Source organism: Haemorhous mexicanus, chromosome 6 (assembly GCF_027477595.1).
Source record: "Haemorhous mexicanus isolate bHaeMex1 chromosome 6, bHaeMex1.pri, whole genome shotgun sequence".
Classification (NCBI taxonomy): domain Eukaryota; kingdom Metazoa; phylum Chordata; class Aves; order Passeriformes; family Fringillidae; genus Haemorhous; species Haemorhous mexicanus.
In genome coordinates this window covers 40895848-40915146 of record NC_082346.1, presented here as the reverse complement: position 1 = coordinate 40915146, position 19299 = coordinate 40895848, and the positions used below count along the sequence as shown (strand labels likewise).

General features: G+C 35.6%; 1 protein-coding gene across 9 annotated transcripts in view; it reads left to right on the top strand.

The window, feature by feature from the left end:
* RALGAPA1 (Ral GTPase activating protein catalytic subunit alpha 1) overlaps nucleotides 1–19299 on the top strand; it is a 131352-nt gene that overhangs the window by 53401 nt on the left and 58652 nt on the right. For 7 of the 9 annotated variants that reach the window (XR_009486976.1, XR_009486975.1, XM_059849913.1 and 4 more), the window contains exons 21-31: nucleotides 2638–2790; nucleotides 4295–4488; nucleotides 4613–4711; nucleotides 4825–4980; nucleotides 6420–6548; nucleotides 7547–7672; nucleotides 8897–8955; nucleotides 10957–11065; nucleotides 16158–16268; nucleotides 17205–17273; nucleotides 18541–18675. Coding sequence is in view for 7 of the 9 variants with exons in the window: in XM_059849913.1 (XP_059705896.1) it covers nucleotides 2638–2790; nucleotides 4295–4488; nucleotides 4613–4711; nucleotides 4825–4980; nucleotides 6420–6548; nucleotides 7547–7672; nucleotides 8897–8955; nucleotides 10957–11065; nucleotides 16158–16268; nucleotides 17205–17273; nucleotides 18541–18675 (1340 nt within the window). In the remaining 2 variants the exon portion in view is untranslated. The remainder of the gene's footprint in view (nucleotides 1–2637; nucleotides 2791–4294; nucleotides 4489–4612; nucleotides 4712–4824; nucleotides 4981–6419; nucleotides 6549–7546; nucleotides 7673–8896; nucleotides 8956–10956; nucleotides 11066–16157; nucleotides 16269–17204; nucleotides 17274–18540; nucleotides 18676–19299) is intronic. The other 2 variants (XM_059849918.1, XM_059849920.1) reach the window with 1 other exon arrangement.

Below are 19299 nucleotides of genomic sequence, written 5' to 3'. Positions count from 1 at the left end.
AGTAAAGATGGCCATAGTCATTTTCATACTCCTTGTTCCATAGCTGTTATATGCTACCATTCCTGTTACAACCCTAGTTGTAACAAGTAACAAGTTGCAACAGTTATCTGTATTTCTGTGAAAGCTTATACCTACATATTGTGTCTTGTTCTCTGTTAGAAATCAAACTCTGTATTTTCAGAGATATGGAAAGACATGTTTACTTCCTCTGCCATAACTTTTTTTAAGTGCCCTTCTGCTGAAAGAACCATGGTATTAGCTTTCATGGACATTGTTGTTCAGCTTGTTCCACAATGTTCAGCTTGACTTGTGTTCTCTTAATTTTTCTATTTGCTGTGTGCTTGTCGAAAGTCCTTGCTGTAGATCTGTTCTTTTTCTGTTTGTTTGTATGTTTTTATATGTTAAGAACTTCATTACTGTTTGGTATTTTTGTCCAAGTGTGCACTATAATTGAATTGATAAGATTGCAATTAGTGACTGAGTTGTCTATTGAGAGATTCTGTGGTTAACCATTCTTGTTTGAACCACTGTTTTAGAGAGGCAGCTCTTGTGTGTCACATGCTTTTAGCTGGGTTTCCTGAGGAAACAATACTTGTGCAATTGTTTTGTCTATCTGTGACTGTTCTGTGCACCCAACAATATTGCAGCCTATTGTCTAATTTTTGCTAAATTGATATTTAAGAAAACAAAAGGATGTTATTTTCTTTGATGTTTTATAAAAGATAGGCAGCTATCTAGTGAAAATTGCATGTATGCAGACTTTCATGATGGAAGCTGCAATGTGAATTTCACTATATTAGATTCCAGAAAATCAATGCAGAAGCTCAACCTCAAAACACACTTACGAGAAGTTTTCAGTGGTTCTGCTGATCAGAAAACTACTCCTCTTAAATCTGAAGTGTTTTGGAAGGATAATTTGGTTTTGGTATATGGGCATTACATCATATTCTAAGTAAATGATAAAGTTGACTATTGTCTGCTGTTTACTAGTCCTAGAACAAGTTGTACCTGTGGAAGTCTCAGTCAAGGTCGGATCCACGTATGCTGGAGTATCTTTTAATGACAGACTGCTGCAGTTCTTCAAATTTTCCATAATTGTTTCTGTCCATTCTCTTCCATCATATGAAGATCTCTTTCCTTCCTTCCTCAGCTCCCTGCTTTCCCTGCCTGCTCTTTCTTTCCATCTCATTCACTTTCTTTCCCTCTCCATCCCACTCTCTTTTAATCTCTCTCGTCCTCATTACTCTTTCTTGCTCCTTTTTTGAACTACTTTCATCTGTCCCCAACTAATGAGCAGGATGGAAATGAAGTAAGAAAATACTTCTTTGAACATCTTTGAAGGGTGTATTTTAGTTTATCTCTGTAAGCATGTGGAAAACTGCTGGTCAGCAGCAAGTCACATGAGACAGCAGTCTGTGTGGGAAGCAGTAGTGTCCCTCTATCCTGCAGAGAGGTTTTGATTGAAATTGATAGTAAAAGCTTCGTTGTCTTAGCCATTTAAAGGAGATAGAGACCTTTGCAGTTTAACAACATAATAAAGATTGTTTTCTACAATTTCTATTCTGATAACAGTGATAACATTTTCTGTCAAGTTCTTTAAACAATTTGTTCTCTTTATAAGAAAGAACACTTCTCTCAAATGAGAAATGTTCTTCAATTATTCTCACAATAATTTGGGGAAATTACTATTTAAAAGACTCACTTTTCAATATCTGTCCCTAAAGTTCACTTTATCACTATTACTGAACTTTACACATAATATTTTTGTGTTCCTGTTACATTTATCTAAGAACTAAAATTAATAGGAATTCTTCGACTTTACCATGTGCTGATGTGTAGAAAAGTCTATTGTGAATATTTGTTCTCTTTTTGTCTGCCATGTGACTGTTCTGGCTAAACTCAGCTATTTATAAGCATCTTTAGACAAATTCAGGATGTGAAACATAAGACAGTACAGAAGAAAATACAACTACTTACTCCTCCACAGATCTCACAGTGGAGACCACATAATTGCCTGGAGAGGTTGCTCAGAGGCTATCACAGAAAACTATCTTTGTAGCACTGTCATTCAGATACTTGTTATTTCCTGTTTTACAGGAAATAAAACCGCTCTAACTCTCCAGAACTTTCCCATCCTATAGATTTTCTCTGCTCAATCAGTAGATAAACACCAAAGATTATCAGTTACTGATTTGAGTTTTTATATATTATTTATATATTAACTTGCATGCATCTATAACCCTGGAAAAACATTTGTTCCAGGAAAATTTTTGCTTAAGCTTTCTGCTAGAGAGAAATTTAGGTGAGGGAATGTGATGAGAAATTTAGCTGGTTTAAAATACTGAAAGTGCTGCACAACAACCACATTTAGAATTATTTGGGCTTAAAAGAGAGGTCTGCTCGTCCACTTACTTGTCTGATTTTGATGTTCATCTTTCAGTTTTTCTGCATGTACTTCGTTTTCTTTCAGAACACCACTCACAGGGAGATCTGCTTACTATTTTAGATCTTTTCTTGGCCCAATTTGATACATAAAAGCACCTCAGTTTTCTGTTAATGCTGTATTTAGACAACATTTCAATAGCTCAAGAAAATAGAAAAGGCTTTTAAGGTAACTGTTAAAAATTACATTTACAGGCTCTGAAAGTGCTTCTCCAATCCAATCTGCTCTTGGATCCCGATCACAGACACCCTCTCCTGCCACTCTGCATGCAGATCATATTGAGCAGAAGGATCTGCAGCTGGATGAGAAGCTCCACCACTCTGTTTTACAGACGCCAGATGACCTAGGCAATATCTGGAACAGAAAATACAATCTTGTTCTTTCTTTCTTTCTTTCTTTCTAATGCAATGTAGTGAAGTAGCTAGTATCACATGAGTTGTAAACAATCCTGTACAAGGCTATTTCATCTGCACTTCAAAAATATTTAATTACAGTGATTGCTTTGAAAAGTGAAAACAAAAACCTTTTGCATTTTAACCTGCATTTCATTGGAATATTTGGCGGTGGATTAATAGTCCACATATAAAAGTTGTTCTTTTAGTTGCTTAGAATTGTGGCAGCTTAATCTAGTGGTGGTCCTGCCATGAACTGTTTTATCATTGATGTACAAATAATAAGACACAATTCTATAATCTTATAATTTCTCCTTGCAAGTTTGGTTCATTTCCCTTCCATAGATAAACCAATTTGTAATTACATCAACTCTTAGCTATTGAATTCTGAGATACATTTTCTTTGTAAATGCGATGTGAATATTTCTCCCACATTTGGTCTCATGGAAACAAAAGAGTGTCTGCTATGTATTTCAGACCCTATGTCTTTAAGTAGCCTACTGATGGACAGAAAGATCATTTTGCTTTGTACTTCAGAATCTACAGCCTAGAAACCAATAGTGTCTCTACCACAGTGGCCCAGAATTTCGAAAGAAGAGGCTATGTGATTAGGCTGAATTCAGATTAAATTTTGATCTGGTATGCCTGTGGGGGCTACAAGATTTTCAGAAGATCCCAACAAATTATCCACCTGAGGGGGTGGAAAGAAGATTCTGAATGCCTGCTGCTCTCAAGCTGGCTCATTATCTAGGATTTTGTGGCTGTTTAGGTAGTTAAGCGTGACCTGAGTAGACTTGAGCCATCATAATCTATTGAAGGTTTCTTTATATGGACAGTCTAGTAAATCATCTTCCACTTAAAAAGGAATATTTTTCACATAGCACTGATGTGTGGAAAGAGCTAGGTGTATGGTAGGACTGTGGTGCTAAGTTACTGAATGTTCCCGCTCCACTCATACAAATTAACTGTTTAAAAGACAATAGCTAGAGACAAGTTTAGTCACACTTTTCTCTTCAACTTGCAATAACATGCTTTCCTAGTAGATTCTGGAAAAAATAGTCTTTATGTATTATTATGTTAAATGTAAAGTTGAAAGATAATTTTACTTGAAAGCAGCCAGGTGGGGTTCTGGAGATTCAGTGACTTCAAGGAATGTAAGTAAATACTTAGAAGAGGAGTGGCCTTACTAGGTCTATCAAATCTGTGTTAGAGCTCCAGCAGTGACCTTAAATGTTATTTCTTGAAAGAATATAAGAAACAGGGCAGGTCTTCCTCTACAGAGTTTATAATAGACAAAGCTTAACATATACAGTGTTGAGGTGGCTGAATGAATAAAAAGTAGCTTATTCTGAAGGCCCAATCATTCAGTTTTATGAGGAGTGTGCATTTAATAGTTGTATCAGAACTTTTCCAGTTCTGGAGAGGTAGATCTCACTATACTTTTTTTCTTCCATTACAGAAACTAGTGAATTCCCCTCAGAATGTTGCAGTGTGATGGCTGGCGGAACACTTACAGGATGGCATGCAGATGTTGCTACTGTGATGTGGAGGAGGATGCTAGGAATTCTGGGAGATGTCAACAGCATAATGGATCCAGAGATTCACGCCCAGGTTTTTGATTATCTGTGTGAACTGTGGCAGAATCTGGCCAAGGTAAAAGAACTGAACCTTTTCTCCAACCTGACCTGTTTGGGTTGGATTTTCAAAAGGAAAAGAACACTGCCCTATATATTTCCTGTAAATAATTCTCTTTCTGTTTTGTTTTTAACAATTGCAGATAAGAGACAATCTTGGTATTTCAACAGACAACCTAACTTCACCATCTCCCCCAGTTTTAATTCCACCACTGAGAATTCTAACACCATGGCTCTTCAAGGTAAATTTGAGCACTAAACTGCGAAACAGAAATAAAAGTTAACCTAAATGTAGAAGAGTGTTTAATGTAATTTTTTAAATTTATGAATAATAAATATTGTTCTAAAACTGTAGGCAACAATGCTGACTGATAAATACAAACAAGGAAAGCTACATGCTTATAAGCTCATTTGTAAGACAATGAAACGAAGACAAGATGTTTCTCCAAACAGGGATTTTTTAACTCATTTCTACAATATAATGCACTGTGGACTTCTTCATGTTGATCAAGTAAGTTAATTATGAAATTCAAGATAATATAAATGTTACGACTGAAAATAAAATTCTCTTCTCAGAATTACTCAATGTATTTTCATCTGAGTAATTTAACTTTGTTTTGGAAATTAGTGCTGTGATTGATACTTTTTCTAAAAAGAAAATTTTGATAAATGATCCTCGTGTTCTTGGTTGTATTCAGAAATGCTTTTGTTGTAGTCCCTTTCAAGCAAATGTGAGGGCAGAAAAGGTACTCTCTCATTTTTTATTGATTGTATGTTACAGATTGAAGTATGCAAGAAAGAGAAGGAAGCAGATCTCTCTAAAGTCTACTGTTCTTCTTACTTGCTCCCTGATGCAACAGTTTAGCTAGTAAATTGTGCTCACTACATTGGAGGACTTTGTTTCTACAGCAAGTATAGGAACCAGCAAGCTGAGATGTACTGAGCGTATCTGATCAGTGAGAGTAGACCTTTTTTATAGGTTTTGATATTAAGATGTCTGAAAATATTGTGTGGCTTAAATACTTTATAAAGGTTTGAAGAAGTGTAAAAAAGTTGGGTTTGTGAACACTTTTGAGGAGTGATTATGGGCATGGGTAGATCAAAGGTTCAAACAACCCTGTTTTCTTTAACTGGGAAGAATAGGATTAGTCCAAAATTATTCTACAAATGACTATGGATAGGACAGACCTCCAGTTTCTGTCCTCTAACAACCATTTTTTCTGCTTTTCTTGCTGGATTGAAGATCCTCCTATGACATACTGCTATTTAGTTGGATATTACTACTAGTGGAGAATTATTCAAAGGAGAAAAGGGGAGGGGTGTCTGTCTGTAGACTTGGGATGTTTTTTTACAATTAAAGCATTTTATACTTTTTTCAAAGTACTTTTGAAAAAAAATGCAACATGTACAATGGTTTTTGAAAGTGCCTCACTAAGCCTACAAGAACATAATATGCTGTGCTGATTAACTGCATACTAGAAATGTTACAAAACACTATTATCTTCTTTCAAATTTTGGTTCCATATGGGTATATGTAAGAGGCCAATACCTTTTTTAAGTTGTAGTCAGGCAATACTTGATGGAGAGATTAAGCAGTTGTTAAGGTAGAATAGCTGGTTATCTTTCTATATCTTTTCTGTACCTATTCAAATGAATGGTTAATCAGTTACAGAACTCTTAAAAGCTGACTGTAAATTAATATATGAACTATTGTCTCAGCTTAAAATGATCTATAAAGTATACCAAGTTTACTTACATTAATATGAGTATACTTAAGGAATTTATCTTTTTGTGCTACTCTTCTCTCATTAATGAGTGTCCTACTGGCCACAATGAGTTTTCTTTCTCACATTTTTGGTTTCTACTTTTGATAAATACCTTCCTTTTTTCTTTCATTCTTCATTTGGTTCATATTGATACTCTTCCTTTTTTCCCTTTTCCTTCTGCGAGGATATTGTCAATACAATCATCAAGCACTGCTCTCCTCAGTTCTTTTCACTTGGTTTACCTGGTGCTACCATGCTTATTATGGATTTCATTGTAGCAGCAGGAAGAGTGGCTGCTTCTTCTTTCCTCAATGTAAGTATTCATCAGTTAATTCTCATGTATGGGCGACAAAGAATTTGAGAGAATACTGAGCAGTATATTTTTCTTTAACTAGGGTGTTAAATTGATCCCAGAATTCAATGTAGTGTTTATCAAATACATATAATGTTAATGATTTATTCTAGAGCACTACACATTCCTCCCCAGAAAATATGTGAGGAATACAAAGATTACTGTTGAAGCAGAGAATCTTATTTTAGAGTTACAAAAAATTGTGATGGCCATTTTTCTGTGCTTAAAATATTTTAAAGTAAATGTCTATTTTTACTATGATTTCATTTTAAAAATCTACTTATTCCCCCATATCTCTGCTATGAAATGACTTTTATGATCAGGCTTGAGAACTCAAATGTGCTAGTGTTTGCACTATTTGGATTTTTTTTTCATATTTCTGATTTTGTTACTCAGGCAGGTTCAGCCTTATGTGGTAATACTGATGTGATTACCTAGGTGCTGTTGGCTGTGCATACTGTACTCTCTCAAATCCCCCGTAGTCTCCTCCAACTGTCTGTGAATTTTGACTGTTTCTCCATCAATCCCTCTCTAACCAGTTATGAAATCCAGTCTCCCTCAAAGTGCTTATCTGAAACCTCTGTCAGCTTCTTACACTGTAGCCTTTCCTGTTCAGCAATGCCTCATGTCACATTTAGTAGTTTTCCACGTCCTGGTCAATTAGCTGAACCTAAGACCTGAGCCCCATTAGCAGCTCAGTCATATGTCTGTAGTCCTAACAATTCTTCTGCCTCCTTTTCACTGTCTTGGAAAATGAGAGCAGGGGTGTGCATGAGTAACAGTCCAAGGAGCTGAGATCTCTGTTTACTCAGCCTTGCAGGAGCTCAGAATTTCCAGGAGAAAGGAAATGGCTATATACAATTTCAGCCATCATTCTCTTTTAAGGAAGCTAAAAATGTCAGCTTTCTGATTGCAGTAAGAATATATATTTCTCCACCCCCCCCCTCTTTTTTTTTCAGGCACCAAGAGTTGAAGCACAGGTTCTTTTAGGATCTCTAGTCTGTTTTCCCAATTTATATCGTGAACTACCAGCTCTTCACCCAAATATTCCTGACATTGCTATGTCTCAGTTTACAGATGTTAAGGTAGGAATTTTAAGGATATTTGGCTAATATTCTCTTAACCAAATACATACCTAATATTGTGCTTTTGCAGAAAATATTAAGATTTTAAGATCCTAAAATTTTTTGAAAGTAATTTCAAATAGTTCATAAGACCCAAGATCCCATAATGTCTTGTCAAACTTTATAATTCTAAACATACATTATAATTGCTAATAACTTAATAATAAAGTGTTTTCTTATGTTTATAGAAGGAAATGATACATTCTCTCACCCTTTCAAGCCTCCTCTCACTAGGGTGATTTGCAGGTATCAGATTTAATTAGCTGAGACAAAAAGATTGAGAGGTTTAAGATTCATTATTTAATTTATTAAGACAATTTTATTTATTTCACAGCTGGTGAAATCTGCCTGTGTTCCTAGAGGCTTTATAAAATTTCTGTACAGCAATGTCTTCTGTACAGCAGTATGTTTTTCCTTCAAAAGGCAAATATTAATGGAGTCATTACCTCGTCTGTCATGACACAGAATTAGGTAGTGCGACAGTATACTGAAACTGCACAGAGCACAGTTTGTGTGTCTAAGAAGAGCTCCCCTTAAGTTTTCCAAACTGCTTCAATTTAGGGAGAGATGATGACTTGAGAGCTGCTTTATACCTTGCTCCCCTTTAGAGACTGATTTTGAATTCCTTCTTTCTCATTTCTATTGTAGACTGGCTGTTTACTTGAACTATATTGAGGGCAGCCTACAGCTTTAGGGACATTTCACTGTCGTTAAGACAAAGTTCTTCTTGACAGCATTCTTAAGGCACTGTAGGCACTTAGTCAGAAACTAACTGAAAATACTTTTAAAATCAATTAATTTTTTAAAAAATGCTTGTTTAATCCTAAAAATAAAAGATTCTTTCTGTCGTACACTTTAGCACTACTCAAGATAGCTTCAGGGGGAGTCCTTTACTGTTTCTTTTTTTACACTTGATATTTTATGGAAATGCTTTGACAAGAATTGGATACATGGCTCAACAGGAGAAATTAGGACAGTAACGTACGTGTAGGATATTCTTGGGGTGGCACAGTCACAAGTATCTGAGACAGGCTAGATATTTGGAGCAGTGGTAAGCAAACAATTCATCTGACCATAACATGGAGACTCAGCGAAGCAATATGCCTGTGTGCACTATAATAATATTTTGATGCTTTCTGTGATGGAGGTACACGTAGATCAGTGAATTTTTCCTCTTTATTTTAGGAACTCATAATTAAAACTGTGTTAAGCTCAGCAAGAGAGGAGCCATCTGGTCCTGCACGGTAGGCCATACAAAAAGAGCTTCTACATTAATAGATTATTTTCTTTATTAGACTTTCTTGAGGTGAATATATTAGAGAGCTTAAAGTAAAAGTTTGTTGCATTTTATTAATGGTTTTCTTCACCACTGTCAAAACTGTGGTCCATGATGTGAATTTGAAATTGTTTGTAATAGAGATATTAAATGAACAAACTGGTTTGGTCTACTCCAGTATTCTTTCTGTGAAAGTGGCTGATAGGAAAGGGTATAAATAAGGGTAAGAGAATAAGCTTTCCCAGCCTACTGTGGTGTTTAGCTCGGGGATTTCCTTGACTAGAGAGGCATTCTTTACTTTGATTAGGACAAGATTATTTACGGCGGGGCGGGGGGTAGTTTTGAGTTTTTTAAAATTAGATCACATTATTTAATTTGAAAAACAGAAATAATCCAGTGTACATGAGTCCTTATTATGGTATGGACGAGAAGCAGAAAAAACTGAGCTCAGCATTAAACTAGGAATGGTTGCTCTGATGCTTAAACCTAAGCATCTTCTTCAAATAAACAGCTCTGGAGAGGATTATTACCAGTTTTCTCTTCTGTTTCTTAATTTGCTTAGGATTTTATTCCTCCATACCCATCTTCAGAAGCATTCAGTTACACAGTCCTGTGTATGGGATTGGAACAGGAATCTCTAATGCCTACCAAGGAAGAGTGCATTTGTGTGCCTTATATATTTGGAAAGAGTGAATGTATTTGTCCAACTAATATATTCTCACTTAAAAATACTTGAAATACATACCTGAAAAAGCTACAGTTCTGGAAAAATCAGCTTATTGAACCTTTAAGCAGTTTTCTGAAAACTAAGAGCAGTTTTCATCAGCCCACTTACCTCTTTCTTCATGTGAGCTGATAATTTCTCAACACAGGAAAAAGAGGGAATATCCTGAGATCGAATTAATTTAATTTTTCATGTTACGAAACTGCTTTCTAAAAGGCATAACACTCTCCACTTTGCAATTTTTCTTTCAGTGACAATGTACAAATTAGGGTGGGTTTACACTATAATGTACTATTAAGTCTTGTATGTATTTTTGCTGTCTGTAATAATTTTCGTGATTCTGTGTAGCCTTAAAATCCTTTTTCTACAGCACAGGCTTCATAGCCACTTCTGTTTCTTTTCTTGCCTACAGTTTTTCCTTCCCAGATGTAATGCATTGCAGGTCACATGACCAGCTTTCTTGTTGTCAATTTTGGATTGCTCTCCAATTTTATCCAGGATTTTGAATCCTGAAGTTGTTTCCAAAATACTTGTAGACTGTCTTCCTGAAGAAAATAACTAATGGGTCAGAGATGGCTTAAGCTAGCCCCTTAACATTTCTGGGCATTTCTGAAATTTCATCCATCTGTTGGTTTGACCACATTTATCTAAATACTCTTTACCTTTACACTTCTTTTCTATTTCTGTGAAGAAACAACAAAAGTTAATGTACTAATCACGATATGTGTACTGTCTCTAGGATTCATTTACCCCTCCTCTATTCATCCTTGTTTGTTGTCCATCTAAAACAATGTGAATGTCTATGAGAGAGTAACATTCCTCTCTCATCTCTGTGTCTCAGAAGTTCTAAATATGAGCAGCCTCTTGTGTTAGGATGGAGGAAGCTCCCACCCCAATTTTTGCTTTGTCAGAAGATAATATAAGAATTTCTCATATATTGATTTCAGATAATAGTTTTAATCAAAACACACATAGAAATGCAGGAGTTCTTGATGTCTTCTGGATTTTTCAATTGCTCAGATGGGTGCTTCCTCTGCCCTTTCCTATGCCTTTACCAGCATACTTTGGATTTCTTGATGATTTTTAAATGAGTTACAGCACTGGAAAGGTTTTTGTACAGTTGTTTTGGAAATATTAAAAACATATTTGTTGTTATATGTCTTTATCAAAACTTAATGAATCATAAAAATTACACATTCCTGTAGAATGTTTCTCAACAACTTGTCCTCCAACATTGTTTTACAGGTGTGTTGCTCTTTGCAGCCTTGGAATTTGGATCTGTGAGGAGCTAGTCCATGAATCACATCATCCTCAGATCAAGGAAGCATTGAATGTGATATGTGTTTCTTTAAAGGTGAGAGAATTAAATTTTTACAATGTATATTGCCTTTATGTGTAAAGATACTTTGCATTTTCAAAGTCATAATGACATTTTAGCATCCTTACTTTGCAGTCTCATTTGCTATCCTTACAAAAGAGAGAACTCAGTTTAGTGAGTGAATCTCTGAAATGTCAAAAGTTCGTTACCCTTCTTTAAGTTTGGAGAGTATGATGTGCTGGGAGGATAAGATAGTGGGTCTTTATTCTAACAAAGTCACTAGCCACTCTAACCACATATTCTCACAATGTTCTGTGGATGTTCACTTCTGAGTTCGAGTCATTGAATTATGCAAAACTGCCTCTTAGGCCTGGCTAGATATTTAGTGACAAATGCAGAGTACTTACACTGTATGCATGGAAGCACCAGAAATGTTTAATTTGCTGGGACAGAGTCCTTTTTTATGCTTATTCCAGGAGCTGCATATTTTTGGCTATATTTTTCCTTGATGAGTGTTTTTGTTTTCCTGCTATTTTAAATCTTTTTGCATTTGTTCTTATTTTATAGAGTAATTAGAGTATTAGTAAAAACATCTTGTTTTTAAGCAGTTTTCAAATTTTCATGTTCATGAGCAATAGTTTCAACTTTTTAAATGTTTTCCAGTTTATCTTCAGAATCTATGTGCTTTTTGTTTGCATCAAAATTCTATGAATAGTCTAGTCTTTCTTTATATAGATTAATAAAAATTAGAATGTACACCTGTTACACATGACTTCTGTCGGATGTTGGGGATTATTATTCTCTTTTAAGCAATGGGAATCTGAAAAATATCTTAGCAGATCAGCTGCTCACATCCTGTGAAGCGGGATTTGAATCTCTGTATAAGGTAGCTGCAGGGCTTTTAGTATTAGACTCTAAATTGCAATTTCCTGTTTTGCAAAATCATGTTCATTCTTTGCAGCTCCACTAATACCCTCTTCCAGTGTTTTCCCCTTGGTTTTTAATAATGCTTAACTTCTGCATTTTATCAAGTTCCTGTGCAAGTTTGGTATGAGGCAAATTATGTTTTATCTTGCTGCTTCAATATATCAATATTTGAACTATTTTTAATCCTGAAATTCATAGTGATTTATGTTCTTTTTCTCTGATGTATTTATTAAACCAATTATTTGTATCTCATTTATATTACACATGAATTACTTTTTGAATGAGAAAACAAAGATCTTTATATTTCTACTTTGCTTTTCCTTGTGTTGGCAAAACCGTCTAGTGCACATTGTCTTTTTTTCCAGTTCTGAGCAATGGTATACATTCACAATTGAGTCTAATAACAAAATGAAAAGTTCATTAATTTGTCATGGGAGAAATAAATTAGCTCTAATTTGTTACCTTAGCAATCTCCTGGCTACCAAGTAGTCAGAGGTTGGAACTCCCAGAATGGATTATTTTCTTATTTTCAGGAGAAATGAATGGGTAGGGAGCTATAGGCCTAGTCCAACTTACTGATAAGTTCAGTTGAACAAATAGCATTGAATAGAAATGTTAGGAGCAATTACATGCTTATTTTTGAAATACCAGAAGCATATTCAGAGCTGCAGTTCAGCAGCTTGCTTTGGATATAGCTAGTGCTTCTCCCAGCTGTGTGGAATACTGCTCTGTCTACATTTACCTCTGATGGGGCTTGAGCACAGAGGATCCTAACCAGCTATCCAGACCTATGATTTTGTTCTGCTTCTCTCAAAAATGCTGCAGATACATCACAAAATTGTGTTGTACAAATCTAGCTAAATGAGTGCTAAACGGTCGGTTATTTTCAAGTATGGACACAGTTCAATTCCTCATTTAACATCCAGAAAGATGGGATCCTTACAAAAATTAACCTTATGGTAAGACTACCTTTCCAAGAAAAACCCTGAGGGTTGAGAAAGAGGCAAAGTGCCATTGGTATCTTCTTTTTCCCCCCCATCAACTGAGATCTCAAAAATTATGTCCACAATTTATGCTACTAAATATAAAAGTGTTGAATTCTTATGCTTTATAACATAGGACATTTCCACAGACAAAGAATGGCAGGTGGAATGTTTATGGCATCATACAAGTGTTTCCATGGCCCCTCTGAAGGTTCTTGTGAAAGAAGTCAGAATCAAATAACTGACTGAAAGGGGTGAATTGTTTCATTACCTGACAGGTAGTTAGTGAGGCTGCTTGAGTTTAGGAAAATGTCCTTCCTTCTCAGAAGTGTCTGTTCTAAGGTGCCTGAGTGTTTGTCGTGGTTCAAGCCCAGCTGGAAGTTAAGCACCATGCAGCCACTCACTCCGTCTCCTTTCTTTCCACCCACTGTAGTGGAATGGCAAGGAGAATAAAGGCAAAGCTTGTAGGTTGAGATGACAACAGTTTAATAATCAAAAGCAAAGTAAAACAACGTAATAATGGTAAATGATAATAATGATAAGAGAAAGGAAAGAAAACCCAAGTGATGCACAATACATTATCTCACCACCTGCTGACCGATATCCACTTCCCAGCCCCGACCGACCCCCTTTCCAGATAACTCCCCCAGTTTATGTACTGGGCATGATGTCCTACAGTCACAGTATCCCTTTGGCCAGTTTGGGTCACCCATCCCAGCCACGTCCCACCCAGTTTCTTTAGCTCACCTTCTCATGGGTGCAGCATGAGACAAGAGAAAAAAAAATCCTTGACTTCTGCTAAACAGAACTTAGCAAAAAACAAAACATTAGTATGTTATCAACACCATTCTCATTCTGAATCCACAACACAGCGCTGCAAGAGCTGCTGAGAGGAAATGAACTCTACCCTAGCGACAGCATTCTTTTGAAATGTGATATATTGACCATGCTAGGACAGCTTTCTGAAGCACATGAAGGATTTTATCTATTTCAGCCAACCCCCATATTCTTGATCAAAACTTCCTCCCTGATACTTTTCCCATTAATTAAAAAAAATTGTGTGCAAGATTAGATTTTAAACTTATTCATATTCATTACTTTATACACTTTATGTGAAATTTATGTCTCTGCTTACTTTCGTTCCTTTATTTAATTTAAAAAAAAAATCTCTTCCACCAGAGGAAAAAAAAGGTTAACTGATTTGTGTAAACCAGGCGGTAATAATAAAAAGTTATTCATTCAACTTCATTCTAGACCCTCTTTGGAAAAAGAACCATTAAAAATTTAAGAAAGAAATGCCTTCTGGTTTTAAGTAGTGAATGGTCGATTATTCCATCTCCAGGTCTTTTTCTCAGGTATCTTTTTCTTACATGCAGTGGTCAGGATCTCTGTTTTAAGCTACCTCAGTTTGTGCACCCCATTTTTCTTCTTCAGTGATTTTGGGGTTTTCTTGCAAGCTTGTTAGGATGTTTTTAGCAAACTGGATTTGATCTCAAGTTCTGTAATCAAATTGTCATGATTTCAGTTGGTTTTTTTGGGTTTTTTGTGGGGGGTTTTTTTGGTTTTGTTTTTTTTTTTTCGGTTGCCACTCAAGCTTGAGCGTTAGAATCTATACCCTGCTTACTGTGCTCTTACAGAGTACTTTCACAGCATGGAGAGAGGCTGTCTCATGAGGGATAAAAAAGTAATGATAGTCTTGTCATAAAGTTTGTAAAGATTTGGACGATTTGTGAAGATGTGAGACGTTTACTCTTTTGAGCTAAAAATCAACAATAATATGAAACTGCATCCACTGAGAAATAGGGAAAGTCAGAACAAGAATTAACTACCCATTGTATACTCAGGTTTCCATCTCCCTGGATGACTTGCAAGAGCCATAGTCTATCCTTTTGCTTACATAGATAACACAAATAAAAAATGGTAATTAAATCTTTGTACTCCAGACTTTTCCTTATGCTTGTACCATTTCTTTTCAAGACTTTAAATGTAAAAATTGATAGCTCTACTTTGATGAGAAGCACTGACCCAGAGCAGAGTCTTCTTCCAGTGTATTTTCAGTTTAAGTTTTTTGCAATTCAAAACTTTTATTCTAAATTTTTTTATTTTCTATTGAGGCTTCATTGCCCAGGCATTTCAGCTTTCTTAAAGCTTCGGGGTTTTTAAGTTTTGTGAGATGCATCCCTCCCTAAAGGGTTAACAGAAGTGGTCTGAGTAAGAAAAAAGTCCATGAAGGCAAGAAATTACATCTACGTTTTTTTACAGCATAATTGCCCTTTTTTGAGTTCAGAAGTAGAGAGCCATCTTGCAGCACATGCCAGCACATACCTGTGACAGCTTCCCTGCTGAATGTAGTGAGATTGAAACAAGTCAAATATGTTCTTAATAATGAAGGAATTCACTTGTAATATTAACTTTGTCCTTGTCACTTGCTGCACAGCTTAATGTTTTAAAGCAAGTGCAGTGAAGGTAAAAAAACTCAATTACATGTCTTGTGCATCAACAATTTCGGGAAACACATCCCTTTCTTTTAATTTCTATGTTTTCCCACTTAGGAGTGTGAACAGGGTGTGCATCCCCCCCTAAGAGTGGGAAATAGTTGTACAAATGTGTTCCCTTCTGCTTTGACCAGCACAGTAACTGTGGAAGGCAGGCTGCAGAGCAGCAGCCTTCTCCTGCCTTTAAAAGAAAAGCAGAGTTAAGCACAGAAGCCAAGGTGAATTCATTTCCATTCCAACATGCGCTGGGCACAGCCGTCGCTGGCAGAAAGCAGAACAGTTCAGCTCATACTTAGTACTACAGGCTGTATTTTGGGCATGTGGCTCTTCACCTGCCTTGATTCTCAGCAAAGACCTCTGATTTCAGAATTGGATCCTTGGGGGGCTTTGCAGTGATTCATTAATATTAATAATCCTTAAGATAATAAGAAATTAGTTCTTTCTTCCTGGTTTCATGACATTGTACTAAGCAGTCTGAAGTTAGGAGACGCCTCTCCCCTTCCTGGTGTGCAACTCGCTGGATGTCTGCCCCAAAACTTTGATGTTAGCTGCTAACACTTGTTTATGAATATAAAGTAGTTCCTTTTGAGTTTTGTAAAATTTAATTCTGTTCTTCTGGTAAATAGATACTTAAGGAACTATATGTATAAAACCACCAGTCAAATTTGTACTCTTACATTAAATCATTTTGTCATTGTTACTGTACTGTGTTATCTTTTCCAGTTTCCAAATAAAACAGTAGCTCAAGTTGCCTGCAGTATGCTGAACATGCTGATACATTATGTACATAGACTTCAACTTTATCAAGCTGATTCACCATTAAGAATTATTCAAGTAAGTAATTTTTTTAATTGAAATTTCAGTTATTTTAAATGAAACACTACAATGTATTGTCCTAAAGTTAAACACCTGAATATTGATAATTATGTTTTGCAAATTTGGATTAGTATAAACATAATCTTACTTAACACTAGCAGTAAGGAATTGCAGCACACTTAACTTCCTAACTCCAGTATTGACATATGATGTGTCTATATCATGCCTGTTTTTTCTCAGAGAAAAAATGTCATGAGAATGTTGTCAGTAAAGTACAATTTTTTTCTTAATATTAGATATCTTCAAGCATATTTATTGAAGTTCAGGAAGAAAATGATTGTTTAAAATATGGATCTGCAACTGTATTTTGCATATGTATGAAAGAGTTTCAGTATAAAGCAAAAGTAATATTTTGAATTCGCTTCCCATAATAAGCAGGTAGACTATGGCCTCTGTGAGACTGAGCCACAGAGAAAAGACAGAGGGCTCCTAGGTTCTTTTCATGTGAAAGCTTCTTAAGAGATACAGCAAGCATTTCTGTGCTCCTCTTTTGACATGTTTTGATCAAATAGAGACAGGGTGTATACAAATTCTAGTGTTTCTAAGAAATAATGTAGCTCAGCACCATACACAAACCAGCACCAGATTTCTTCCCACATCCTACAAGTGTGTTGAGTCATGTTCTTTTTATGCCTGAATATTTGAGGTAGCTGTGTAATTTCATTGTCCTTAATGCACCTATGTCAGTCAAACAGAAGATACTCCTTCAATGTATTCTGCAAAACTCAATTAAAAGTGTTTTTATTTAAAAAAAAAGGTCAAGGAATACTTGTCTCAAAATAATTGTAATTTAACCATGAATCTAGTATCACGTTAGATTTACCTGCTTAAAAATTTATTTTAAACTTAAATATTTAGGTTCTATTTAAAAAGAAATATGGTATATTTCCCCAGATTCTGATAGCAACTATTACACATCTGCTACCCAGTACAGAAGCTTCCTCTTATGAGCAGGACAAGAGGGTAAGTATTTTTCATTTCTAGTACTTTCTGCCTCCTGAAAGCTATATGTCTTCTGAATTAGCTTTGCTGTGGGGCTCATTAGGTCATTCAGATTTGGGTACTTTGGTACAGTTTGTTGCTGACAGCTCCATCATTCTAGGCTACCATTCCCACAAGGATCTGGAGTTCATCTGTTGTCCAATTTGGTCTTCAGAGCTCTGTTTCATTTTCTGTCTTTGTTTGCAAGTCAGGGGCTATTGTAGTCTACACTCATATGCCAAGCTACCCACTTTTCCACTTGAGGATGCTTTTCATAATTGACCACGTTTCCCCATGAACTACTGTCTATCATTGTACATGAAATATCAAATAAAAAATTGTCTTACCTATTTTGATAAATGTAGTCCTAATGGGTTTCTAAAAAATTGGTTAAAAATAAAAAAACTCAGTGCCCTTCATGATTACGTTTATTATACTTTTGAAGGACAAACTTGGAATGCATTATGTGAAACGAGTAAATTAGGTAAATTGATTTTTTTTTTAAGACATCTGTTTACCTTGAGAAATATTTTAGAGAATCTTGCAGATATTTATCTGAATTGTCTTCTCTTCCACAGCTGAGTTTTAAAAATCAAAAACATTTATTTGGTCTATAAGTTATTGATGATTTGGTGTGGATTTGTGTCTTAATCTAATTCTGTTCCAGAGTCTTTCAAAACATCCCAAGAGGGAGATGATTCTTTTACTAACTGAGTAACATACAATACAGAAAGCAGTTGGATTTCTTTCAGATGATAAAATAGGATATGGTGCTGCATGACATTTTGATATGTTGTAAAGGACATTATGTGTTATTTATAAAGCACTAAATACAGGTGAATTGGTAACATTTTATGTAATCCTTGATTCACTTTACTGTGAAATGTATGTGCAAAATGGCGCATCAGCCTTAATTTGGACCTGTATTATCTGTCTTTTTAAAAACAACGCCCTACAAATCAATTTTGAAAACGGTGGGTATCCTCTTAAGTATAGTATCTGCTCACAGTCATACCCTGATGAGAAACTGTTGAATGGATGGCCTTTGTTAAATACCTCAGTAGCCAGTTTTTATTGATGCTACAGGTTTTGAAGATACAGTGGTTAACAAGTGGGACCTGCCATTACTGCAGAAGGTTGACTTTACTGAATTGAAAAAAAAGGCAAAACAGAGAAATAAAATAAAGGGATAAATATGAAGTAGCAGGTGCTGGCTTAATTGATTTGTAATGGAAAGTTTTTTTTCCAGTTGGTGGTTTCTTTACTTCTGTGCTTATTGGATTGGATAATGGCCTTGCCATTGAAGACTTTGCTGCAGCCTCTTCATGCTACAGGAGCAGAAAATGATAAGACTGAAAGATCTGTTCTTAATTGTATATATAAGGTACATGTTTCTTTGCTCACTTTTCAAGAATTATTATATATGGAGGTAGTGTCAGTTTCCATGGAAATGAAGGCAAAAGTTTTCTGTAAGCTGACCTCCGTTCTACTCCTGAAATATAGATTGCTGGCTCAGTTCTTGTATGTTTCGCTGCATCAGCTTGACCTTTGGTATATTTGGAGTAGTACATTTTTGGTTTACATTTTGGATGGTTAACCAAGCCTTTTTTTTTCTATTGTCATATAGATTGCAGATGCTCGTATTGTAGAAGACTAACTGTACATTTCATACAAAAGGATGTAACTTTTATATGTCAAGCAGTTTCATTTAGCAATGAGAAAAGCAAAAGCACTAAGTAACAATTACTGGCTTTAGGAACACAGGAGAAAGGGGTTTTTATCCTTTTCGCAAGGAAAGGGGATTAAAAACTCAGCAGCTTAGACCTAGCATATGTAATTAAAGAAGATAGGAGATCTAAAAATAAAGGTAGTTTAATGATTGTTTTGTGAGTTTTGTTTCGTTATTGTTAAATTCCACTTTGGTGGTAATAATTTTCTTTATACACCAGAGTTTGTTTCTGTAAACATTATGCATCTAAAATTTTCCAATGTTTCATCATGCCTGCCT